General features: G+C 38.9%; 1 protein-coding gene across 1 annotated transcript; it reads left to right on the top strand.

The window, feature by feature from the left end:
• The first annotated feature begins 108 nt into the window (after positions 1-108).
• On the top strand, positions 109-20,727 carry CHMP4C (charged multivesicular body protein 4C). Its single transcript, XM_004679766.2, has 5 exons — positions 109-470; positions 14,131-14,308; positions 16,659-16,773; positions 19,547-19,697; positions 19,869-20,727. The coding sequence occupies exons 1-5, from the start codon at positions 284-286 to the stop codon at positions 19,928-19,930; spliced, it is 693 nt and encodes a 230-aa protein (XP_004679823.1). The 5' UTR covers positions 109-283; the 3' UTR covers positions 19,931-20,727.
• The last annotated feature ends 7,157 nt before the right edge of the window (positions 20,728-27,884 follow it).

Here is a 27,884-nt window from a genome sequence, read left to right as displayed (position 1 = left end):
ATTTTCTCCCTTAAGTCCCGGAGGGCCCCGTGGCGCCAGGCGGTCAAGTCCAACCCCGCGCACTCCCAGCCCAAGCCGCAGCGAGGGGCGGGGCCGCGCCAGCCGCCAGGAAATGCCCGGGAGTGTCTGTCACCTGCCTCAGACGACTTGTTGATTCCTAAGAGTGTCGCCGTTTTGGTCTGTGCGTAGACTCTGGACGAAGACCTAGCTCACCTTGCCCAGAGCGGCCCGAGGGAGCTCCTAAGTGGTTCCCGAGTGCGCACACACCCCCAACCTCACAACTATGAGCAAGTTGGGCAAGTTTTTTAAAGGTGGGGGCTCTAAGAGCCGAGCGGCTCCCAGCCCCCAGGAGGCCCTGGCCCGACTTCGGGAGACGGAGGAGATGCTGGGCAAGAAACAAGAGTACTTGGAAAACCGAATCCAAAGAGAACTCACCCTGGCCAAGAAGCACGGCACGCAGAATAAGCGAGGTAGGCTGGGGTTTGGCCGCGGGAGAGAGCTGACTCCCTCTTACCTCCTCCTACCTTGGGGAAGTAACCTCCCAGCGGCCAGGTGTGTGCCACAGCCTCTCTAGGAACTGGTACTGAATCTAGATCTATGACTGGAGTCAACTGAGCAAGGTGTCCTCTGGAATGGCAAAATGGGATGGGACCCAAAAATTTCTTTTTGCTTCAAAACACTAATTCTTGATATCTGCGTGTTGGGTGCTCCTTATGTTTTGCTGCTGGACTCACCTAGTCCAGCGCTGTGTACTCCTGTGTGCTTGTATACTGAATCACACATTTTAACCTGCATGCAAATCTTCAGTGAAGCATATTCCAATATATTCTCTAATTTACTTTGCTTCTCTGCTGTTAAAAAGCTTTAGCTGACTATTGTGCAGTTGAGATGATGTGTGTGTGTTGTATACACACACATAGTCAGGGAATTAAATTAAATTATACATATAATGTACATATATATATATATGGGAATTATCACTGGCTTTTGTCACAAAGGACTTTGAGTCAGACATTAGTCTTGGTTTGCCTGGCACACCTCGAGCCCTTTGTTCTTTGCCCGTTCGTGTTTTTCCCTTAAGTGGGCAGCTCTCTAAAGACCAGAGCTAAACAGCACAAGCACATATAAAAACTCCAGTGAGCAGTTGAAGTGATACCCCCTGCAACACCAGGCCAGAGACAAATTCAGAAAAAACAGTGGCAAGACCGGACTCTGCTCACTATCAGACTCTGACTTTGCATAGTCAAATGAAGCTTCTTTCATCACAAGATGGCCTGGAGAGATTTAGCTCTCTCCTAATGATATTGTCATTGTGTAAAGCAGGAAAAGAATAATGTCTTCTGGGGATGACATGGAAAGCCCAACCACATCCCATAAAAGTGTGTCTGATACATTTGTGTCCATTTATTACTAACAAAAAAACCTCAAGTTTCATTTTTCTTTGCTACCACATTTTACTTTTTTTCTGATTATGACATGTCTTATAACTAAGTTCTGGTGTCTACTTTTACTTTATGTCTGAAAATATTTTGAGAAGTTACTACAGGATAATTTCTAAGGCAAGAACATGCCATTGTGCTTACCAAAAAGGCATTGGTTGTTGTATTACTTGGCTCTTCCTTTTCAGTTTGACTTGCACAATGATAGTCACTTTGTGTCTGTCCAGGCTTTTTTGCATTTCTTTTTTGTTTTGTCATCCATTCACTTCTGCACATACAGCTTTATCTAAATTGGAGCCTTAGAAATATTAGTTTATATATTGGTTTTAAATGTGAAAAAGTAAACATCTGCTTCTAAAAGTGGTAAAAATGTTGATGTGCTTTCAGAAGACATGTACAGTAATGTAGGTTTTACTAATTTTGGGGGGGGCAATGTTCTCTGTTGACAATGTACTAAAATGATTATACTTTGACTTTATAAAGAAGTTCCGCCAAATTAAACCTGACATTAGTTAAGAGTATTAATCTATACAACTGAGATGGAAAAAGGCACAAAATGATGTAAAAATAAACTATTATATTATTTTAAAAAAACACAACCCTGAAAAAAAAAGTATTAATCTAACTTCTTACATCAGAGAAATTACAGATGCAAGTAAATCTGGTAGTTTTGGTATAGTGGTCAGAAATCCTGAGCAGGGAAGGTGACTTATCTTCTGTGAGCCTTTCATCCGTGGTGTCTGGAGCACCAAAAGTATATAAAAGTGGAACTTCACTGGGCTTCTGGAACAGGTTGAGACAATTTTTGCCTGCTTGCCAATGTGTGTTTAATCAGTACAGATGCAGAATTTAATCAGAAATTTGCTTTTGTTGTAACTCAGCAAGGTGGTTCTTCTCATCTCAATCTCCTTGGCAGTTACCATAATCTGCTAAAAGGACTTGAGTATTCACTACCAGTGTGGGTTTGCAATAGCTGTGATACTCAAGACTGTTGATCTAACAGAATTACCAGAGGGAAGATATGTGAGGGGGAACTGGAGGAGGTGGAGGAACTGATTGGTTGAAAATGGATGCTGACTGAACATTTGGTGGTTAGGTGTGGAGTTATGTGTGTATGTGTGTGTGTATGTATATATATATATGTATATAGACACACACACATATATATTTATAGCTGCCAAGGTAAGAAGCTGTTCACCTGAAACCTATTCAAATGCTGTAAACTAATGTTATCTTAATAAAAAGAATAATAAAAAAAGACAATCTGAAAGAATAACAGCTAGAGGAAGATTTATAATTGGTTAAAAACTTTAAGAGGTCAGATATCCTTTTATACAAATTATTCAGACCGCTATGCTACTACTCTTTGTAGTCTATAATCAGCTTTGTGGAAAAGCAAACTTTTTATGTGTCAAGTGGTTTTTCTTCCTACTTCTTTTAAGCTCTGTCTTCTAGAGCAGTTTTCAATCTGAGCTGTATATTCCAGTCACCTTGATGCCTGGACCCTGTCCCCATAGATTCTGATGAAGTTGGCTGAGCTGGGACTCAGGCATTGTATTTTTTTAAAAGTGACCCTGCATGACCCTGTCTTTGACCATCATTAAGAATTAGGAACAGACCCTCCCTGGTGGCGCAGCGGGTTAAAGCACAGCACTAAGAAGCTTAAGCCACTTCCTCATGAGTTCGATTTCCGCCTGCCCTGGAGGAGATCCACATGGCGAGGCAGACCTCTCCTGACCCGCCCACTGCTCCCCTCAGCAGTGTACTTCGTCGATCTGCCTGTTCTGTACCCCACTCTGTCTCTGGTGAATCCTCTCACCCTCCGCATCTCTGGCCTGTACCCCAGTTCTGTATGAATAAATAAATAAATCTTTAAAAAAAAAAAAAGAATTAGGAACCTGGCCCTCCTGGTGGCACAACAGGTTAGGATGCAGCACTGCAAGCTGGCCACAGCCTCTTCAGTTCAAGTTAGATGCCCCGGCCCGGAGGTGCTCCACATGGCATGGCAGACCTCTCCAGACCCGCCCGCTGCTCCCCTCAGCAGTGTACTTCGTCAATATGCCTGTTCTGCTCCCCGCTCTGTCTCTGCTGAATCCTCTTATTCCTGTACGTCTGGCCTATACCCCAGCTCTTGTTGCATGAATAAATAAATCTAAAAAAAAAAAAAATATCACTAAGAGATGGTCATAGGGATTTTGCTTAAATATAATATCCCAATGCAGTTTTCAGACATTTGATAGGAAATAAGTTAACATTGCAGTTAAGCACGTGGGCTTCAAAGCAGACAACCCTAGGTTTGACTCCCATTCCTGCCATACCACTTAAGAAATTGTGACTTTATCTATTTACTCATCCTGTCTTATTTTCAGTTTCCTCATTTGCATAATGACCATGATAAGGTTAACTCTTTAGAATTGCGAAGACTAATGCACAATGCTACAAAGTCTTTAACTAAGTGCTCCATAAATATTAGCTATTGTTATAATAGAAGCACTTGTTCAAGCTGAAATTAGCTTCCTAGTGAGTTCCATTTTGAGGTTCAAATTTAGCCTTTTGAAATAACATCTAATAAATCTACTTCATCTGTCCACTGAAGACTTCTCTCATAACTGAAGACACCAGTCACTTCCTTGAGTCTCCAGTTCCACAACCTCATACCTTTGTCCTCATTTACCCCCTACTGTGCTGAGATTTTTTATCCTCACCAGGGCTGGGTCTAGGGTGTGGTAGATGAGATGCCTAGGACTTACTGTGTGCCCTTGAGTGTAAGTGCCTCCTTAAGTTTGTACCCCAGGTACCCCTCTCTAATGTGGAGGCACACAAGGCCTGACCCTGGTGTTTACCTTGTCCTGTCCTGGATAAAAACTCCTGATATGTAATTACATGAAAAGGGGTACATCTAGTCTGGGGTTATCAGTAGGCCTCAGGCAGTTGGGAATTTAGGCTCACAGAGATGGAAAGGTTGAGACAGGGATGAAGCGAATGTGGCCACAACCCCTACTTGGTATCATTATAGAGGGTCCCAGTGACACAGGTGCTGAGGCCATTCCCCTTCTTCCTCAGGTATTGTTTGGTGAATGAGACCTCAAAGCAGAGTCTTTAATTTTAATAAGTTAAGCCAGCTCCCTTTGAAACCTGAAGAATTTGCTTGCTTATTTTTTGGCAAGGATGAGTTTGATTTTGGAGTCATGAGGCACACTTGGTCTTCCTGGGCACCTGGGAATAGAGATGTATGCACAATCCCACTGGTTTAACTCAGTGCTATGGAACCTCTTCAGATTCCTGAGTTTGCCATTTATTATTTTATTTCTTTATTATTTTATTCAGCTCTCCTGGGCTGAATTCTGCAGTCTCAGACACTGGAGCCCAGAGAACTTCTGTGTAAAGAGACTCCCATCTGTGTCAGCTAGGTGAGTGACAATCTAGTAAGGGCAAAAGTGTGGTTCGGGAAATAAAAGACAGACACAGATTGCAGAAGCCAGATGCATGGAAGTTCCTCAAGAGATAGCACTACCTGTGACCTCCATTCTTAAAAGAGTGTCTCAGATAGTGGTCCTTAAATCACCTACCCACCTCAGAATTCATGGAGGAGGCTTGTTAAAATGTACACTCACAAGTAAACACTTTGCAAATCTTTAATAACTTAGTAGATTGAGTTCATGTGGTACTTACCTTAAAGAGGTCTATGAGATTAGTTTGATATTTTTCATCTTTGTGAATTCATATTGTTTTTTAGTTATCCTTGTCTTCCTTTCTAATTAACACATCAGTACCTAGAATGTTATGTGTTTCTGGCTTCAGTTACCCCCCACTGCTTTTTCAAGTATCAGTGGCACAGATTTTGACAGCTTGTTACTGCACTGTAGCAACTTCTAGAAGGGTTGGTATTGTTCCTTGTGTTATATAACATTACATGGAGTTTGTTTGTTCCTTCAGACATATAGGGCAATATTAGAAATATTGGGGCATTCATTATTCTTCACCTAAATTCCACAAAAGTGGATAATATAGCACACTTTGAGAAAAATTACATTAAGCAAAGTATTTTCTTTGTCTTATGCTAGTTTGCAGTGTATTGAATCAGGCACAATAAAGTAGAATAAGATAGAAGACTTAGACTTAACACAGCTTCAAGAAGCTATGGTGGGAGATTACCGAGAGCTGGGTCTCCTATACTTTGTATTAGTTGTTTGTTTTCCAGTACTTAGGACTCCTTTGTTTCAGATCCTTTTCAAGATAACAGAAAAGAAAATGCATGATGTTCTAAACAATGATCTAAAAAGCAATATAAAAGATTCAGTATAATGCTGTATTTAATGCAGCATTAAAGTTTATGATGTTTTGCTTTGAGTGTTAGGTCTGGAAAGGGCACGAATTATCTATTTTTCTTATTTATTTTTTGTAATATGCTTAAGATATTTGAATCTATTTGTAAAATATAGAGAGGATATTGAGATTTTTTTTTCCAAAAAATTGCATTCTTAATATTCTGCCTTAGTAAACTGTATTAAACAGAGCACTTAGTATATACTGGTAATTTTAGTTTCTCCTATGTTTTCTGACTATCACTTGATAGAAGCTCTAACATATATACAATTGACTTAAAAGTTGGCAGGAGAGAAACAAAAAAGCAAGCATCTATATTATATATAAGACATATAGTAAGCATTTCCTGAAAAAGTGACTTTGATTTTGATTCCTTACTTCAGGCAAGTTGTGCTAACTGGAAATTAATTGTTGGAAATATTTTAAACCCAGATCAAAGTTCACATGGTTGTACTTTAGAATAGTAAGCACTTCTAAACCTCCAGCAATGGCTCTCCCAGTCTACTGTTGAGTCCTTTCTTAGTGTTTCTAACTTATGGGTATTTCCAACAAGTGGGTGGTTAAAAGTCTCACTCTCATTTGCTCTGTACAACTTCCAACTTTTCCTTAATCTAACAATCTAGTGCTTTAAATACCAACACTGTAATTGCTACTCTCAAAACAAAACAAACCCAAAAAAGCAACCAAATGAGAAGGATGATTTTAAAATTATAGAGAAGGGAACATGGATGATTCTTTGCTAAAAATTAGAAATCCTTGCCTTAGAAGTTGACATTTTTTATTTAGCAATTAAAATTTAAAGTTTAGCTTAAACGAAATAAAGCTTACACTTTCATGTTTGGCTAAAATGTAAATTTAGAAGATAAAATTGTGTAACCAAATACTGACAAACACTTTGGGATTTCTATTCTTGATTTTAATATGACATGACTAGTGAATCTTTTTGTTTTTACAGAGTGTTGCATGCACCATGGTTCTAATGGGTGTGTCTTATTCTCTACTGCAGTGAGGTTGATCAGCAGACCTTTCTCAGGGAGCAGTGCTACTCACATTACCAGTTCTTTCCATGGCTTCATGCATGTAAAATAAATATAAAGGTAGCTTTGGAGTTAGAACAAAGACATTATCATAACTCAGTACTTCTATTTGTGAACTGCAGCAAGAAAAATATCTTGATTATGGTAGACCAACTTACGTATATTACCAACTTATATATATTTTATAGATCATGTACACAAAAGCCTGTATTTTATCATTTTGTGAGGTGTGTGGAAGCTTTTTATTTATGTAAACTATCTTAAATTATTGGGTATTAGTCTTACATTCTTATAGTTGAAAAATTAAAGAATAGTGTAGTTCATCAGTTTCAAGGTACACCTACTCAGAATTTTAAATAGTTTAACAGGCACTTTGAGGATAGAGCTATATATTTCTAGAGGCTCGTTGACCAGAGGATTTCAACAGAAGTCATAGGAGGGCCCTCCTGGTGGCGCAGCAGGTTGGAGCGCTGCCCTGCGAAGCTAAGCCTAGCAGTGGGGGACTCAGTACTAGTTTGATCCCCGCCCCTAAGGTGACCCACATGGCAAGGCAGACCTCCTCCTTCTTGCCCACTGCTCCCCTCAGCAGTGTACTTTGTCAATCTGCCTGTTCTGCTCCCAACTGTGTTTCTGGTGAATTCTTTTGCAGCCCCTGCACATCTGGCTGTACCACATTCCTGTATGCATAAATAAATACATCTTAAAAAGAAAAAGGAGCTATAAGATCATGGACGGTGAGAGTTGAATGGGGCACCTTTCCACTGATTCATAGGAGCTCCTGTAAGCAACAGCACAGTGGTGGGAAATATTTATTGGTTGGGAAATAGTTGTTTAAAAGTAGAATTAGAACCATATTATAAACACACATATACATATATATACACATAAACACACAGGCACACGTATACTTGTATTAATATATACACACATACAATATAAATTTTATCTGTAGATGCATATTATTACATTGTAGAATTAAACATAATCATCTATTTCTGAGTTTTTCTGTTTGATATTTACTGGTTTTATTTTCATGCTGTTTCCCCTATGTTCCATAAACAGTGCCAATTTGTGAGGTTATGAATAAATGCTGATAACCAGTAAAAAAAAACTCATTTATTCAAATGTCTGGTACCAGACATTTAATTGGGGTTTTGCAAAGAATGTGAAGATATATTTTAATTCATTGGTATATTGTTCTAATATCGGGTTAATTCTACTTCCCTGGCAATTGAACTTGGAGGCAATTAATTATAAGAAATAAGAACTCCGGCCCTCCCTGGTGGCGCAGCCGGTTAAAGCACTGCACTAAGAAGCTTAAGCCACTTCCTTATGAGTTCGATCCCCGCCTGCTCGAGAGGAGATCCACATGGCTGGCAGACCTCTCCTGACCTGCCTGCTGCTCCCCTCAGCAGTGTACTTCGTAGATCTGCCTGCTATGCTCCCTGCTCTGTCTCTGGTGAATCCTCTCACCCTCCGCATCTCTGACCTGTACCCCAGTTCCGTATGAATAAATAAAATCTTTAAAAAAAAAAAAAGGAAAGAAATAAGAACTACAGTGAATGCTTAAAAATAAATATTTATGCAGTATTTCTTCACTTTTTTGACAACTCAAGGCTGATAGCACTTTTAGGTTATGACCTACCTAGCCTATCAAACTTGCTTCCTCTAATAAGTATTTTTTTTTTTAAGATTTATTTATTTACTCATACAGAACTGGGGTATAGCCCAGAGATGCGGTAGGTGAGAGGATTCACCAGAGACAGAGCGGGGAGAAGAACTGGCAGATCGACGAAATCCACTGCTGAGGGGAGCAGTGGGCGGGTCAGGAGAGGTCTGCCACGCCATGTGGATCTCCTCCAGGGCAGGTGGGGATCGAACTCATGTGGAAGTGGCTTAAGCTTCTTAGTGCTGTGCTTTAACCCGCTGAGCCACCAGGGAGGGCCCTAATAAGTATTCTTTTGTGTAATATCCTAGCAGTAAGAACTGTATCATCTCCAACATTCTCTAGAATGAGGAAAGGGGGTCTCACTTCTATTGGAAAATGACTTTAACGTCCTTTATCCATTTACTGTCTTTCTAGAGATGGGAGAGGGCACTGGTCATATCTTTCTACTCTTCATGCTGTAATCTATTAATCAGTTACCATCTCCTTTTTCCCCAAATGCAGCTCAATGTTGCTGATATGCTTATATGAACACACCACTTCTCAGTTTCCTTTCCTTAAAATAGCTCTCACTTAATTTCCTCTCTGCCATTTCTTTTTACTGCTCTATAAAATGTCTGCTTTGCCATCATACTATCCTACACATTATTGTTGCATTCTAATCTTTTAATTGCCATTTATATTTTTAATTACATTTGACATTGGTTAAACTTCTGAGAATATGGAGCTTACATATAATGCTCACCTAGTGTGGACAGCCAGTGTGATTCCTGGCTGCTAATATAATTCATATAGAAACTTTACCTTGTTCCGTCTGAAATTTGCAGGATTGTGAGGGTTGGGAGCTGAAAGAATCCTTTGAGAAATACCTTTCAAACTTCATGTTCCTTACAGAGCAGTGTGCTTGAGTTTATTTGTAGGAAGTCACCAAAACTTCATCTCACCACCTCCTCTGTGAAGCTGTACTTTTCCCTACAAAGAGAACTTGACTATGTTTTTATATTCACTGTGCCTTGTTTATGTCTTTTGTCTCATTCTCCTCTACTCTATGACATGAATTCTGTAACTTATGCAACATAGTGTCCCTGAATACAATGCCTGAAAGGTGGTAGATGGTTAATAAATATTTGTTGAATGATGAATGGGTTACTGAATGTCCATTTCATATTTTGCCTCCTCTGAGATTATAACCTTACTTGTTTGTCTCTGCAATTCTTGATAGTGTCAGGCATATGCTAGATTTTTAGTACATACTTGAGTGATTGAAAGGAATGGATAACGAGTATCTTTTTAAAGATAAAAGGGCCGGGGAAATTCTTAATGAGGTTGCCCTGGTCAAATGAATGTTAGAATTTTCTAGTATTTCCTTAATTTTTTCCAACCTAACCTGCAATTTTGAACAGGAATATTTTGTTTTTGTTCCTTTTATGAAATACTTATGATGATATTTGTTTAGATTGAATTTTTTAAGAACTTAAAGGAGATTCCACAAATAGAAGTATTGTTTAGTTAATGAAATGATTTGTATATGAAGTAGATCAGGGCTTACATTAAAGTTTCTCAAAACAATGTGAATATGAAACAGAAGCCATTACCAACTATGTGTAACATATCTATTTTTTAAGATTTATTTATGTACACAAGAACTGGGGTACAGGCCAGAGGATGGGGGTGATAGGATTCAGCAGAGACAGAGTGGGGAGCAGGACAGGCAGCTCTACTGAAAGACACTGCTGAGGGGAGCAGCAGGGGAAACAGGAGAGGTCTGCTGCATCATGTGAGTCACCTCCCTGACTGGGGATCGAACTTGTGCTGCAGTGCTGCAGAGAGCTTCATAGTGCTGTGCTTAACCCCTTGCACCACCAGGGAGGCCTCTGTAACATGTATCTTAAACCTTGTCTGAGCAAAATTTTTAGGCCTTCTCTAAAGCTCACTGTTTCCTGGGTCAGAGGAACACTGTTATAATGTAGTTTCTTATTTCACAAAAGAGGTTAACCCTGGATAAGATGGCTCCTAAAATGTTTTCTTTTTTTTTGCCAACTCATGGATTAGCAATGCTTGCATTTTTACACCCTGAATGAATAAAATGCCACAGATTGACCTTTAAAACCAAGGTGCATTCGATGAGCAATACAACCAGAACTCTGCTGCTTCAAGTTATTTTTCATGGATGACTGAAAGCTTCCCTCTGGCAGCATAGTAAAAATTGGATAGGGCTACTTTAATTCTAGTTCAAGTGGACAACTCTAAAATTTTAGTCCCAGTCCTCAAAGGGCTCGTCTCATGTCCCTGAGCAGTGATGCACTGCTCCAGTACTTTGTTTTGCACTGCTGAAGGAACTTGACTGTTACATGAACAGACAAAACCCTGACTGTTTTTTCTAACACAGGAATACAGTAGGTTCTTTTATTTTAGAAAAGATGTTGTTCAGGTTTCACCAGCTGGTAAAAAGCACGTCCAGGAGCTTGAAAGGTTGAATTGCACCTTACACACAGGTTGAATTACATGGCTTTCAGAATGTCCTTTATTGCTAAATTGGGAGCAATGCTTGACTTACTGCACTTGTGCATGGCTTTGAAAAAATGCAGTTTTTGGTTTTCTTTTTTTTTTAAAGATTTACTTATTTATGCATATTGTGGTACAGGCCAGAGGTGCAGTGGTGGTGAGGACTCACCAGAGATGGAGTGGGGAGCAGAACAGGCAGGTTGATAAAGTATACTGCTGAGGGGAGCAGCAGGCAGGTCAGGAGAGGTCTTCTGTACCATGTGGGTCACCTCTGGGGCGGGGATTCAGTCTTTAGCTTCTTAGTGCTGTGCTTTAAGCCTCTGTGCCACCAGGGTGAGCCCAAAAGATAGCTTTTTTCCCCCCTCCAAATTGTTTATTGAAAAACAAAGTTAGAGTCTCTCCAATCAGTGGTCTCATAATTTCATGCGAGAAACAGCCCATGGGAAACTCCTCAGGTACAGCTCTTGCCTCTTTGGAACAAATCTTTTTAGAAGTTTTGGAGACAGCTTCATGTGCCCCACAGAAACCGCAGAAAGTGTTAGGTATCGTGGGGCCAAATCCAATCATGCAGAAGCCATCAGTTTTATTCATACATGGTTTTGGGGAAAATATAAATTGGCATTAAAATGTGGGAGATTTTGCATGCAAATCCAGATTTCTTGCTGCTTTTGATTGTGTGGAAGGCTGGGCCTGTAGCTTGCCTGCCGCCCATGGACTGAAGCCATGTGGGGTTACTTCCATTAGACCAGGTTTATGCTCTCCTGGTCATCGAGCTCTCACTTCTTCCTGTTGATTCCCCAGTACAAGGTTACTTTGGTACATTGTTTTATTGCTTTAGAGGAGCTATACAGCTATCTTTCTCTCACACACAGAGAAAAAACAAAGGAGGTCGTTCCTTTTAACCTCTCTCTTTTTTCATTGCTTCTCTAGCTTTCATTGCTTGCCTTCCTTCTGCGTTTGAAGCCCCTGTGCAGTTTATGGGCGTTATAGTATAAGCTGAGATCTCAACTCCTATTGAACTTTTATATGTCTCCCATATATTTTGAGGGGCAGAAGCCATCTATTACATAGGTATTGGAAATTTTGCCCAAACAAGAACTTATTATTGTTAACAACAAATATTTATAAATTTGGGCATTAATTTCACATGGCTTTCACCACTTGGATCTAAAACTTTGTGAAAGAGATGATGGTTATGGTGAAAATCCCCAAAATTTAGTAATTACTTGTTATTTCAATTAACCCATAGCAGCCAGATGAATTATAGCGTCATTTCCCAATAGTACCATGTAAGGCCACGTAGTGGCGGATAGCCAGATTTAGAAATGGTAACTTGATTCCAAACACAATGTTCTGTTTTTATCTTCTAGTTATTGTTATTACTCAAGTGAGGAAATATCACTTAATGAGACTTAAGGTCATATATCTAGGTTATTATATATTGATTAACTGGTAGAGATGAATTAAAACATAGATCCAGGGAGTCTGAGCCTTATCCTAACTATCAAGTTGCATCTCTTGATTTTTGAAAGGAATCTAAAATTAATTCTTCTAGGAATATGGCATGGTTTTAAATGAAGAACTTAAAAAAAAAATCTCTAAAGATATTGTAAGTGCTTTTGGACATTTGGTATCAGTAAGCTTTCAAACACGTAGATATATCTGCCAAGGAGATACACTTTGAACTTTGCACTTCTGGGTATGTTGGGTGGAGATGGACAGTGGAGTTTAGCTTTTTAGATGAATAATTTTTATGTCCTGCATCTATCAAAATGGGAGCTGTTTTATAGTTTATGTTACTGTTAGGGGAGGTATTGTGAAAAAACAAGTAACTTTTTGCTCATTGGTCTCAGAAATAAGATATAAAATCTCATTAATGAACAATGTTACATAAATCACTTATTAATAATATCTAGTTGCTAAGTCTTGACCATACACAGGGCTTTTAACAAGGTATTTTTCATAAATTATCACTTATTTCTATAACAATCACTCAGCCTTATAAGGCTATATTGACTTATTTTGCTTAGCATAATCACCTCCAGTTCTACCCTGTGTCAAGATGGCAAGATTTCATCTCTTTTTCCTAATTGAGTAGTACGGCATTAAGTACTGTTATCCTTTGATGGGTATGTAGGTTGTTTCTATGTCTTATTTGTTGTGTATAATGAGACGATGAACATAGGGGTGCATAAATCTTTCTGAATTGTGTCTTTATATATTTTTGATAAATATCTAAAAGAGGTATTAATGGATCATGTGGTTTTTTCATTTTTAGATTTTTAAGGAGTCTCCGTACCATTTCTCTAATGGCTGCCCAATTACATGCTCACCAACAGTGTACAAGAGTTCCTTTCTTTTTACACTCTCACCAATAAATACAGTTTCTGGTCTGTTTGCTCTAAGCCATTCTCACAGCTTGGTATCCCAAGTTTTGATTAGACACTAATTGTCTACCTTCAAGCAAGTCTTTTAACACTCTGGGCCTCAATTAACTTGTCTTTAAAATAGGGAAATGGGGGCCCTCCCTGGTGGCACAACCAGTTAAAGCACAGCACTATGAAGAAATTGCAGCCACTGTAGCATGAGTTCGATCTCCACTTAGGGGGGTGACCCACATGGCGCGGCAGACCTCTCCTGACCCGCCTGCTGCTCCCCTCAGCAGTGTACTTCATCAATCTGCTTGTTCTACTCCCACTCTTTCTCTGGTGAAGTGAATCCTCTCCTCCCCCCACCACCACCACACACACACCTCTGGCCTGTACCCTAGTTCTGTATACATGAATAAATAAATATTTTTTTAAAAATAGGGAAATGGGGCTAGAATACATAGTCATTATGTTCTCACTACCCATATCTCTGTTTTTTCCCCCAAACTCTTCACTGACAGAAACACTTTTTGTTGGATGCTTTATAGCGTATGAAAACTGACATTTTATCGTTCAGACTTGCCAGATATTTGGAAGGAAAGAATAAGAAAATGTTGGAGGGAGTTGTAACTAGTGCATGTGATTGGAAGGCTAGTGGTTACCTTTAATTTTCTCAGCTTTATTTGGTGTATTTATGTCAACCACACTGAGTCTGGTTGGTACTGAGCAGGTGTCTCGAGTGAGTGACTTAGGTCCTTGCTTATAAATGTGGCCTCTTCCTTATTTAGCTGCATTACAGGCACTAAAGAGAAAGAAGAGGTTTGAGAAGCAGCTCACCCAGATCGATGGCACACTATCCACCATTGAGTTCCAGAGAGAAGCCCTGGAAAACTCACACACCAACACCGAGGTGTTAAGGAACATGGGCTTTGCAGCAAAAGCCATGAAAGCAGTCCATGAAAACATGTAAGTGACTTGTTTTCCTCTGAGTATGTGTTGGAAGAGCATGGGGACTAGCTGATGAGTTTGCCAGAAATGGGCTTACATTTGAGGCTTTATGATGTGTTGGACAGGAATGCTTCCTCAGAAAAAGATTAGAAGCTGCCATGGTAAATGGAAACAAGCAAAACAAAACATGAAGAAAAGGACATTTACTTTCCTGTTAATGATTTTGAGTCAACTCACTATTGCCTACACGCCACCTTTAAAATAGATTCATTCCGTAATTTCATAAAAGCTTTGAATGTCAAAGTCTGGAACAATATTAGAACTATAGAATTAGTAGTTATCAAACTTTGGTGGAAATCAAAATTTGGTTGAGCTATTAAAAAGAATACAAATGCTCCTTCAAGAAAGAGGGCCTTTTTTGTTTGCTTTTACCAAATTCTTAAGGTGATTCTGATACTAGTCAGTATTTGAGAATCTTGACATAGAGTATTAGTTAAGGACATGGATGGGGGGTTAGATTTTTCTAGGTTATAACCCCAGTTCCACTCTTTAGGCAAGGTACTTTGCTTCTTCTTGGTCCTTTCCTTATGTGTACACTGGAGGGTATTAATAGTACTTTCCTGGTGGTTATCATGAGACTCACTGAAATATTAGATATAATGCACTAGATGTAGTTCCCATCATAGGGCAAGCTCTCAGTGATTAATATTGAGTGTGGTATTGGGGCAGTGACAATTTGGTTTATATTCACACTGGGAAATCAATTACTGGGACCTAATTATTTCCTGAGGTTAGATAGCAGAGTGAAGACTGGGCCAAAGATGCTCAAGAGCATTAAGTACCTGAGGGATTTAGAGAAGGTTCCATGGATTGCCAAGGGCCAGTGGAGACATCCCTGCTAACATTTTCTCGTCTTGACAATCAGCTGTCATTTTAGACAACTTCTGAAAGGTCATTAGTTTCATTATCAGAATCAGAATCCTCTCTGGTTGTAGTATAGCGACTGCTAAAATGTTTCTGGAAACCATTGCCTTTCTGTTTAGGTAGTTAGTGTTACAGCATCCTCACATTGCATTCCTTTTGAGAAAATTTCAGTCCCAGGCTCAAACTTTATCAAACTTTAGCCATACATTTCACAAATATTTTATTTTTAAAAATAAAATATTCTTTATATGTTCATAATAAATACAAGAATTTGAAAAAGGGGTGATATGTGGGTATATAAGTCTTCTTTTTGGTTTTTTTGGTTATATGAAATTAACTCAAAATATACAACTTTCCTTGTATATAGTGTCTGGGAAATTTGCAAAAAGGCTCCCCCCCTTCCACTGGGAATCAAAAATTCATTGTTTAGCTCATTAACAATGAGGGAACTTCCTTTGTTTCTAATCAGTTCAGCCTGGTTTCAGAATTGGAGGAATGTTTCTGAGTCTGGGGGCTAGAGAAATGAATCCACTTACAACTCAGGCTGGTGGTTGGGGACCAGTGGTGCTCAGGTGCTGGAACATGTCTTCAAAACACCTGTCCATTCTGGGCCAGTGGTAACCTGCATACTTTTGCTGAAGTTGCTGATTCTTCTTAGGGTTCATAGACTTAACCCTGTACTCATCAGTAATTTTCCAGGGCATCAGCAGTTATAGAAAAACTTCAGGGAGTCAGTATCTCTGAGTCACTAAATTTTCTAGAAACTAGATCTTTCATTCCAGAGTTTAGCAACAAAAGGTTGCTGTCAGATGGTAGCTGGCTGAGAGCAGCCACAACTGCCCTAAGTCAAGGTGGTTCTGCATGATCTTGCATGGTCCTTGGCACCATTTACTGCAGAGATGCTACATAGCAACATGTTTAAATTTTACCTGTTTCCTACCAGACACAATTGCAAATGAGCCTACACATATTAAATTATAAAATAATTCTATCTCTTGTGACTTCCAAATGGAATGGTTATTATTTAATATTTAAAATATCTGCGCCTGCCATATACCAGAGGACATTTTGTGGGGGTGGAGTGGGGAATGGGATCAAAAATGGGGGAGGGAGGAGTGCACGGGACTATGGTGATGGCACACAGGTGACTCGGTGGTGGGAAATCCACGGGGATTATAATTGAGATGAAAAAAAAAATGTACAAAATGATGTAAAAATAACTATTATATTATATAAAAAAAAATCTGCCCTATACAGGATTACTAGTTACTTAAGGCAAGCTGTTTTTTAAATCGCTAAGTATTATCTCCAGAAATTTTCATTATTCTACTGAAATAACTAAGAGTTTCTTTTAAATGGGCTCATTTTTCAAATGGAGTTATATCTCAGTTCATCATTTGAAACAAAATTTCTAAACTGTTTCGAAAAAAATATTATTTCCCAGGGATCTAAACAAAATAGACGATTTGATGCAAGAGGTCACAGAGCAACAGGATATTGCCCAAGAAATTTCAGAAGCTTTTTCTCAACGGGTCGGATTTGGCGATGACTTTGATGAGGTGGGTGACTCTGATAAAGAATGTGGCAGTGTGCCTACTCTAAGGGACAGCTCCCCACTGTATCTAGCAGACAGGATTCCTTATCACTTAAACAGTAAGCAATATTTGTTAGGAACGTAATTCTCATGAGAAGTAAGTGAAGTGTTGGTGGTTCTGATTTAAGGAAAGATTAATATAGTTTGGCAAACAGCCCCTAATTAAGTTTTCAGCTATTAAGGAAAAGCAGCATGTGATTATGTAAAGTTAGTGACTTTTAATGGTTGAAGCTTAAATTGCCCCATTACGAGGAATTGAGTGCTCAAACATCTGGGCAAAACAAAGCAGACTGTGTCACTCTGCAAGGAACAGACATATTATGCTTTGTAGTTGTTAAATTAGAGGTTAGGTTGCCTCTGTTTATTACTCAGGCTGTGAAACAAAATAAATGTGGAGTGTGTTATTAACACACACATTCCGTTTAGATTAATCAGTTCAATAATGCAAGCTACAATTATAATGGCGATATTGTACTGTGGATTTCAAGTGTGCTATGGAAAGCACAAATAGAATGAGTATATATGTTGAATAGCTAATAATCCTCAGATTTGTCTAACAAAGAATCTCACTTCCTGTATTGATATGGTTTTAAAAAATATCCTTCTAATAAGTAGAATTGGAGTTCCACTGATCCTAGAAATGAGAATTGAGTGTCACTAGAGATTGGAAAAAATTGATTTTGAGGCCAAATATTTCCCAACCATGAGTTAAGGATGGTTTTTACCTCTTTAAAGGATTGTAAGGAATAGCAGTCACATTAGTCTGTAGCATTATGCAAAGATTCTATATGTGACCTGCAAAGCCTAAGATATTGCTACCTGGCTCTTTACTGAAAAAGTTTGCCAATCCCTGGTTAGACTAACAGGTGTCTAAGGTGTGCAGTATGATTTGGTAGAGTGGGGTCTGGACTCATGAGGGCATCTGGATTTACCATTTATTACTAAAATTTGTTAAGTCCCTTCCCTTTTTTGACTTTTAGTTTTCTCAGCTATGAAGTAGAATTTAGTAGATCACTAGATTATGTTTAAAGTCTCTTAAATTCTAAATTATTTTATCAATGATCAAATAAGTATTTTGATACTTGACTGAAAATGATGGAGGAGTTGACAGCTGTTATTTCATTTGTTAAATAAACCATTGGTATATTTTCAGTGCTACTGATCACTGTGAAGCATTATTGGAATTCTGAACACACATCAATGTAAAATAGTGTATTTTACCATTTCCCATATTTATTATTTTTACCCCTAGTGTTTTGAGATTAAAAAAAAAAAGGGACATGAGAATGCTAATTCTAAAGGCTCTTTACTTATATCTTCTATAGAGAACCTGAAAGCACATACTACATTCCAGTTTGGCATTCACATGGTCAATGCTTTCATGTTTTATTTCTTTTTCATGAAGTAGATTTAACTAAGGCAAGATAATCATTCCTCTTGCTGCAAGTTTGACCCGTTGGTTTGATCAAACTTTGTACTTGGATTAGAGACCTCCTCTCTTGTGGCTCTCATTTCAATATAGGATAATTGTTCAGATGCCTTTTTCCCACTTTCAGTAATAAGCACTTTATTGCAGGGACCATTGGTTCAACTTTGCCTTCCCAGTTTTGAGTTTAAAGTTTGCCAGAGTGAGCTCTCAGTACATTTGTTCAGTGATTAATGAGTGAATACAAAAGAGTCTCCTTGGTCAAATATAAGAGTCTTAGGTTATTTCCAAGGATGACAGCAACAGAATTGCTGTGATGACAAACTTAGCTGAGGGGGTTGGACTTCCCCTAAGAACCCCTGAAGCCAGCTAGAGCTGAACAACTACAAGTCATATTAGATTTGCTTCAGGTAACTCATACTGTTAAAATCTAAGGTTTTTAGCTCAGAAAATAGTTTAGGATTACACCATGTTCTCTGGCACTATTGCTAAAAGAAAAAAAATGCAGTGTATCTACTTTGAGTAGTAACATTTTTTTTAAGATTTATTTATTTATGTATACAGAACTGGGGTACAGGCCAGAGGTGCAGGGGTGGTGAGAAGATTCACCAGAGACAGAGTGGGGAGCAGAACAGGCAGACTGTGGAAGTACACTGCTGAGGGGAGCAGCGGGTGAGCCAGGAGTTTTGCCGCACCATGTGGATCACCTCCGGGGTGGAGTTTGAACTCATGCTGAAGTGGCTTTAGCTTCTTAATGCTGTTCTTTAACCTGCTGTGCCACCAGATGGGCCCCTGAGTGGTAACATTCTTAATCCAAGCATACAGCATGATTTATATTGGCTGTGGTATTGTAGCAAAGGGAACATGCTACCTTTGATTCTTTTTACTTTTTGTACATTATGGATTTGCTAGACTTATTTCCAGTAGTGTTAGCTTAAATGAAAATATTTATTTCTCCAATTAAAGTTTCATAGATTCTTAATTCAACAGAAGTGAGAAAGACACATTGGGAAAATGACAGGCAAGGTGTAAGTTTCCTGGAAACTGTGGTGATTATATTTTCAGCAAGCATAGATTGAATATCTGTTTACTGAAGTATTATAAGATTAACTGCAACAAATTTGCACAACCCCAAATATTCATTTTTTAATCATTGTTCAGTGTTGCAAAAAAGACTTAGTCTTAACATAAATATTCCGTTTCACTGGCTTCTCACATATCAATTGGGTAGCAGATGTTCTTGTTATTGTGTTTGGGGAAACCCACTTCTTGAAACGTTAACTCCGTAATTCTTTCTTTCTCCTCTGTTCAGGATGAGTTGATGGCAGAACTTGAAGAACTGGAGCAGGAGGAACTAAATAAGAAGATGACAAATATCCGACTTCCAAATGTGCCTTCCTCCTCACTCCCAGCACAGCCGGACCGAGTGCCAAGCATGTCCTCTGTACATCGAACCCGAGCAGGTCTGTTCCCCTTCTTAACTCCCTGTGGTCAGGGAAAGGCCTCAACCCCCTTATAACAGTTATTTTTAATTTCCTAAATATATATCTTTTCACATATAAGTTGTATCCTATTTTCTGTGCTGAAAATTTGAATATCACCAATTACTAATTTGTATCCATTTCATGCTTTAGTATCTTCCAGGAGGACAGAAGAAGATGATGACTTCAAACAATTGGCAGCCTGGGCTACTTAAACTAACATGGGAATTTTTTATATCTTTTTAATGAGCTATACAAAGACATGAAAAAAAATGTCCAGTTCAGAAGTTCATAAAAAAAGACTGGTTTATATTTGCACTAGAGGAATTATCCTTTCAGCCTCAGAAGTAAAAGTTATAAAAGGAGTCTTATGTAGACAGAATCAGGGGGAAAAGGGACTCTCTGGCAGCTTCTTCAAGGATTCCTCCTCACTGGTGGGGGAATCCTACCTTGATCACTACTGTGTTTCCAATTCTAGCACATAGTTGGTGCTTTCTGTGTGTTTGTTGAAAGAAAACTGAATTCTGCTAACACAAACAGCACATAACAGTTTGTAATTAATTTAGGAGAGATATGTTTAGGATAACTGTGGGGGAAATCTCTTGTTACTATGCAAGTACAAGTTTGCTGTGTTGACCCACATTAGCAGAGATATAGCCCATGGTAATTGTAAACACACTGCCTCTTAGGAGGGACTTCTTATAGAGATGTCTTGTATAAGTCTATCCATAAGTAGTTTCACTTGAGTTTTGCCGTTTAAAATCTTAAAGGAGCTTTAATTGACATTTATTATGCCAATTAAGCTTGGAATGGGACAATGGATGCATTTCCCAAAATGTCTGAAAGCACTAACAGCTTACACTGCTGAGCAAGAATCCTCTGGGTGTAATTTAGCCACTTAGGGAGCTGCATTAACATTCCCAGGCCATTATGATGCTGTTATGGCTTTAGCGTGCTAATGTGTGAATGCTCATTCTTTTTTCTATTGTACTCTATTATATATTTCTTTACATTTTACAGCATATTTCTTGTAAATACATACAAATATAGACAATTAAAAAAGTTTACTTTGATTAAACTCTTGTCCATAACTTTTTATAAATGACAGCAAATTACATATTTATGGATTGCACATAATATGTTATGGACCATAACATGCCAAGTATCATTACATGAAGCATGCTATTATTTCCTGCACTTGCATAGCTCCATGGTAAAATGGAAAGGACACTAGACCTGAAGGTGGATTCCAGGCCCTGCTTTACCACTAATACAGTATGCCCAGACATGGCCTACACTGAGTCTTGGCTTCTTCATGGGAGATCTCAGAGTTGGACTTCATGGTAGCTAATCATATCACCTGTCACAGGCTTCTTCCATAAGCTTTTGTCCTTGATAATCTTTCCATGCTCCACAATACAGATACCAAATCTTACTAATGCCTTAAATCTTAAAGTACTCTTGGCTTTGGGAATTTTTTCCTGATTGCATGGGCTAAATCAAGTCTCTCCATTATCTGCCTTCATGGTACTCTCTCTACAGTCATGTATCCTGGTGTATGTTGCATATTTACCTGAATGGTTACTTAACTATTGTTGCTATTCTCTGCTAGATTATGGTATCCATGAGGGCACGAACTGTGGGGAGTTCAGTTCATTGGGGTGTCCCTGCACTTACATACAGTAGGCATTCCATAAATATTTATCAATTAATGGCTGTTATGTTTTTGCATCTTTTGAACCTTGATGGAATAGGATTATCTTCCATCCTCAAACAACTACAGAAATTTGACAAAAGTATGAAACAATAGTTTCAAGAGACTAGATTATGATTCTACTAGATTATGATTCCTGAGAGAAAGAAACAAATGAAGTGAGTATTTCCAGTGCTCAGCTGAGGTGATGGGGAGTGGGGTGGGGAGGAAGAAGACCCTTGGACGTCTGCAGAGAACTGACCCATGGGCATGGACCCTACGTAACAGCAGAACCTCATGGTGAACCTTGGTTTGGGCAGTGCTGTACCTTGGGCTTGTATTTTTAAATAAAATCTTTTCCAACTTGTTAGGTTGTTTTGTGCTTTTTGGTTGCAACAAGCACATTCAAGATACATTGGAAAAAACTTGGATTTATTGGAGGTGATTTGGATAATTCCCAGAATAAAAGGAAAAGCTTAAGTGCAAATCTGAGAGATCAGAACCAGAGTGGCTCCCAGTCTAAGCAACTCCTGAACTGCCAACTGCAGCGGAAGATGAGCTACTGCCCTTTGGAGCAACTGTTTTGCTCCTGAGTTAAATTCTAGAGCCCTAATTTTTGGCCACTCCTGGCTCATGTAATTATCTGTGGAATCACTCATCTGGATGCTCATGAACTGAAAAGCAAGAAAGGAAGTTTGTCAACGTGTAGTCATGGTGCGCCAACCTGTGGAAATAGGAACAAATGTCCATCACCTAATATCCCAAAACGTCACCTAAGACATTTAATACATGACCATTCGACAGCTGTTCACTGAAACTGCAACATTTTCTTTGTTAGCAAGCATAGATCTGAGCACTGATTTATTTAGTATAAATTGGAGCAGCAAATACTTTATACACCACAATTGGTATGTCTCTTCCGAAAACAAATTGGATAATGTGGCAAAGTTAGTAATTCAAGTATGAAGAAAGGAAAAGCGTAGGAGCTGGGACTAATAAGGATATCTGGCACCATTACATTGCAGCCCTAGGGAACAAATTGATGAAATATTAGTCAATTTCTATTTCATCTCTGTACTTCCTTCCTCCCATTGCCTTAATTTAAGACAGATATAAATGTTTCTGCTGGAGAAAGTGTCTTCAAATAGCTAAAATCCTCCTCCAACTTCAAATTTACTTTGCATCATTTGTTTCTTGGCTTATGGGAATTTTTATTGCACTATATACACAACACTTGAGATTTTTTTCAGAAGAAAGAGACTTTGTATACTTTAAGGAGGGACAAACAGGGCCAAGCAATAGCTGTGATTTAAAGAGAGCTGTCCAAACACTGAGCAAGTAGGCAGTGCCTCTGAGTATGAGAGATTCTCTGGAACATTTTTAGTATACATAGGCTATTGAAGGTTATATAAATACTACTATTTATGGTACCAGGAGGATTAAGTGTTCCCTTTCAGCAGACAGGAAAAACTCCAATTTAGATTTCTTGATGGAATCCTGAAAGGGTGGCATGTATGTGGTCGATGATTTTGATTTTACACAATGCAGTTATAAATATATAAAATGCAGTTATGTAGGCTTACGTGTTCATGTACATAACATGCTCTACATTAACACCATGTAGAAGATTAATATGTAGTATGTGTATATGTTGTTCTCTTTGAAACTCTACTACTCCTTGTCCTTCATAACTCCAGTATTTCCTTACTTCCAACTTTTATTTTTCATTCTCTGGGATAAGTCAGTCTTTCCGCCTCATAAATATGAAACTTTTCACACTTCCATGATTTAGTTTTTCACTCACTCCTCTTTCTACCCTTGTCATAGAACTCATTTTAAAATATCACTTCTGTGCCCTCCCTGGTGGCACAGTGAATTAAAGCACAGCACTAAGAAGCTAAAGCCACTTCAGCATGAGTTCGATCCCTGCCTGCCCCGGTGGTGACCACATGGCGTGGCAGACCTCTCCTGACCGCCCGCTGCTCCCCTCAGCAGTGTACTTCCTCGATCTGCCTGTTCTGCTCCCCACTCTGTCCCTGGTGAATCCTCTCACCACCCCTGCACCTCTGGCCTGTACCACAGTTCTGTATGCATAAATAAATAAATCTTTAAAATAATATCACTTCTATAGGAATAACTCAATGTTCCTACATAAATGTATTCATTTGGTCAACTCATTTACTAAATATCACACCCTGAAATGTGAGCTACAATGGGAAATGAAGTTTAATAAAACAGTCCCTGTCTTCATGTGTCTAACCATGTAGCCCAATGTAGAAGTTGAAGTTTCCCTCTAGTTTCCCTGCCAGCTCTTCAATATCAACAGCTTTGTCATAGACTATTTTGTGTGATATCAGTATCGCCACTGTAGCACTTTATCATTTTACTCTGGAGCTATATCTGTGCTTGAATCTAAAGTGAGTCTTTGTAGGAACATATAAATGGATATTATGTTTCTATCTTTTAATGGGAGAAAGTAATCATTTACCTTTAATGTAGTTCCTGTATCTGCAATTCTATTTTGTCTTACGTCTGCTTTTCCCTTATTTTCTCCATTCCATCACTAAGGAAGTCAATAAATGTGTTCTAGTGGACTATTTGCATTCTCTTGTTTCTTTTACTACATGATTTTGAATTATTAGTGACTTCCTTGGGGATTATACATTGCACCTTAATTATAAAATCCAGTTTAGATTAATACCAACAATTTCAATAGAATATGAAAACTTTGCTCCTATATATTCATACCCCCCACTTTGATGTTTATAAATTACATCTTTATTTATATGTGCCCATCAAGATAGATTTATTGGTATTGCATTAGGGACTGTCTTAAATCAAATTGTGGGAGAAAGGTGCTATAAACAGAATACATGTTAATACATTTTTTATATTTATGTATTTAGAAACTTTACTGGGACTCCTTATTAGTTCATGTGGATTCAAATTACTGCCTAGTATCCTTTCATTTCAACTATAAAATTTTCTTTTATTTACATTTCATATGAGTAGGTCGTCTAGTAATGAATTTCCTCGTTTTTGTTTATCTAGAAATAATTTAATCTCATATTTTTAAAGGACATGTTTGCTGACTATAAAATTTTAACATATTTTTCTGTCAGAGTTTTTAAAAAATTGTCTCCTTGTTTGCAGAAAAAAAAAAGCAAACCTCAGTTAAAACGATTAAGCAAGTAACAATTCAAACACTGGTTTAAAAAAAAGTGCTCTCTTCAGCACCTATTTGAAAAATGATCCCTTCTTTAGCCTAGTTGTTAGTCAAAATCAAAAGAGTTCAAGATGATAGTTTAAGGTTTAAAGGAATGTGAGCAATATGTACTCTGGTTTCTCTCCTGCAGATATTCAATGGCAGATTCACTCTGTCACCATCTCTGGCTTCAGAGAGACACAGCTTGAGGCACCAGCTTCAGATTTTAAGGTACAGGGAAGCTAAATTCCTGACATAGACACTTTCTTTAGACCCCAGCTTCTTACATTTGTGAGCATCTTCTGCTGTTTTTCTCCTTCTTCTGTAAACATTTTGATTTTAATGATTTAAAAGATATTTACAAGTCAACATAAAGAAGACTTGGGCCAGGCTATGTTTAAAAAGTAGAAATATGTATTTATATTTATATTTAAATTTTTTGAGTTTCTAAAAGTTATAATAAATAAAACAAAAGCTGATTGACTTTTCTAAAATCATAAATGCTAGACTATTATTCCATGGCCTGCTCTTTTGTGGAAATAGACTGGATTGTAAGGTGCTTGAGGTCAAGAATGATGAACAAATGATCAAACCAATTGACCTAAGCAATATATGAAAAGGTTATCTGGCATGTACTTATTGACTATCTATGCTTAGTACCAAGGATATAAAGATACACATGGCTAGTGATAATAAGAAGTGGTACATTTAGTGGGTCAAGAGCTCAACTACTGATTTAGGTTACCTGGTGCAAGTGTTGGCTTATCATTGACTAACAATGCCAATATTGGCCAGGTTTTTTGGACGCACACTTTGGGAATGGAGAAGAGAATACAGAAAGTTTATTATGGACTACTTCTGGCCTCATTAATCAGAGGTAAAAAAAGGGAAGAAGTTTAGATAGAAGAAATAGAGTGGCAATGCAGTCTCAAAGGTGACCACTGGATACTCTAATGTGAGATCTGGGTTAAGCCATTTCCTGAGGATCAGTTATTGAATATGGCTGCCTGGAAAAGAGGGTATAGTATTGGGTAAGGAGTGTCATCTACAAGATTCCAAGCAGATGAGGGAGTTAGCCCTATCCTGAGCAGGGATTTGAACATATTACAGTGAGAGGATGTCCTGAACACACTCCACAAACTCAGGTTTTATGGATTCCCCCTCCGCCTACTGCCCGTGAGATCCAAGGACCAAGGACTGCAAGTCCTACAATATCATCACCACTGACAAGAGGATTGCTGGGAACTACGCGTGGAGTTAAGCAGCCAGACTTTTTATACCAGAGACTTGTGGGTGTGGGGATCGTGTTGTTTTTTCACCTGACTTCAGGTGCGATGGGGTCCCAGCTCAATGGAACTGGTAGGACGCATTCATCATCATCTCTCACTCTCCCTGGGTTGTTCTTCTCTTCATTTCCCCTTTCTGCAATTAAACACTTTACTAACGTTTTTGGTGTGTGCCTGCAGATGAGTATCACTATAAGTCCCTTTCAACACGGGTGAGGATTCACACTCAGGCCAACCCCTTTCACATTGGTGTTGCCCTGTAACAAGTACATTGCAGCGAATAATTATTTAACTTTGTTGACCTTCATTTTCTTCATTTGTAAAATCAGCTTTTAAAAATACTCTATAAGATCAATATGAGGATTAAAGCTAACACTATGTGTAACATCCTAGTGGTGCCTCACACATGGTTAGAAGTCACAAAGGTTATTTTGCTTTTTTTTTTTTTAAGATGTATTTATTTATGCATACAGCACTGGGGTACAGGCCAGAGGGGTAGGGGTGGTGAGAGGATTCACCAGACACAAAATGAGGAGCAGAACAGGCAGATCAGCAAAGTACACTGCTGAGGGAACAGTGGGAGGGTCAGGAGAGGTCTGCTGCACCATGTGGTCACCTCCGGGGTGGGGATAGAACTCACACGGAAGCTAGCTTGCAGTGCTATGTCCCAACCCATTGCACCACCAGGGAGGGCCTGTTATCTTGTTTTAACTTCTTTAGCAAATGGAACATCCAGATGTGGGGTGAGATGAGGTGGGGAGCCAGACAGTAAAGGTATGAATATCCATTAACTTGAATAAATGCTGAAAACATTGGAGAGTTAATGGAGGCATTTTATTTTAAGTAGTAATCAATTTGCATTTTACAAGGTCCAACCTAACACAAAAATAGGAATAGATTGGGGAAGGGCAAAGTGAATATGGGGAGACCCAGTAAGAGGCAGCAGTGAACTGAAGGTGGTAGTGGGCTTGGATGTGAAGCAAGGTCCAAGAGAGCAAGGAGTTAGAGAAAGCCCCCAAATTCCAGTGGGGGTGGTTTGGCAGGTGTCAGTGCCACTTCATTTCTAGGAGATGAGGGGAGGAGCAGATCTGTGTCTGGGAAGGCTTTGAATGGTTTTGTACACCAGAACCGAGGCATTTTGTGCCAACTGATTATTACAGGACTGTAGCACAGAGGATAAATTGCCTAAGAGCCAGAGTTAGAGTCAGCAAGTTGTGGCTGCAGAGAACAGAGTGGAGTGGAGGGTAGACCACTGCAAAAACTGCAGCTGAGGAGAGTTAAGTAAAGAATTTCTAAAGAGTTGGATAAAGAATAGAAAATCCAGGAGTTTGGGGTTTTTTTTTTTTAGCTTCCTTTTAATTTTTTTTTTTAAGTTTCATTTATTTGTGCATACAAGAACTGGGGTACATGCCAGCGATGCAGAGGGTGAGAGAATTCACCGGCCATGCAAATGGTGCTGAGGGGAGCAGCAGGCAGGGCAGGAGAGGTCTGCCTCCCCATGTAGGTCAGCTCCCTGGCTGGGGATGGAACTCATGCTGCAGTGGCTGCAGAGAGCTTCGTAGTACAGTGGTTTAACCGGTTGCACCAACAGGGAGCGAGGGCCCTGTTTGTTTTTAGCTTCTATGATATGTTTTGACAAGATGGAAAATGTCCATCTATTTAAGTAGCGCTTTCTATATTTTAAATTAGAATAAAGTCACGTCTTTCAGAATATCAGACTCCCCTTTAAAAGGAAGATAGGGAATAATTAATAAGGAGAATTTTATTTTTTCAAGAGATGGTGACAAAGGTACACACACTTTTGTGGGGGAAGAGTAGGCTGGAAGTGAAAGAATTTATCAGAGACAGAGTCATAGTGGAGAAGCGCAAAGGAAGATTTACTGACATACACAAAGAGAAGCAGCCAGTGAAGAAAGATTTGGGGGAAGAGAGGGCCCTTCGTGTTGGTTTGGGCCAGTTAGAGATGGGAAGTCCTTCTTGTCTTG

The sequence above is a fragment of the Condylura cristata genome, unplaced genomic scaffold, assembly GCF_000260355.1.
Source record: "Condylura cristata isolate star-nosed mole 26May11 unplaced genomic scaffold, ConCri1.0 scaffold00009, whole genome shotgun sequence".
NCBI classification, from domain to species: Eukaryota; Metazoa; Chordata; class Mammalia; order Eulipotyphla; family Talpidae; genus Condylura; species Condylura cristata.
Note: the sequence above shows the minus strand (reverse complement) of the source record. Positions and strands in the feature narration are given on the sequence as shown.

Excerpts from the sequence above, each read along its gene's own strand:
- CHMP4C (XM_004679766.2), top strand. The coding sequence starts at position 284 with ATGAGCAAGTTGGGCAAGTTTTTTAAAGGTGGGGGCTCTAAGAGCCGA. Across the intron at positions 14,309-16,658 it reads AAAGCAGTCCATGAAAACAT|GGATCTAAACAAAATAGACG; the intron begins GTAAGTGACTTG and ends ATTATTTCCCAG. Across the intron at positions 16,774-19,546 it reads TTGGCGATGACTTTGATGAG|GATGAGTTGATGGCAGAACT; the intron begins GTGGGTGACTCT and ends TCCTCTGTTCAG.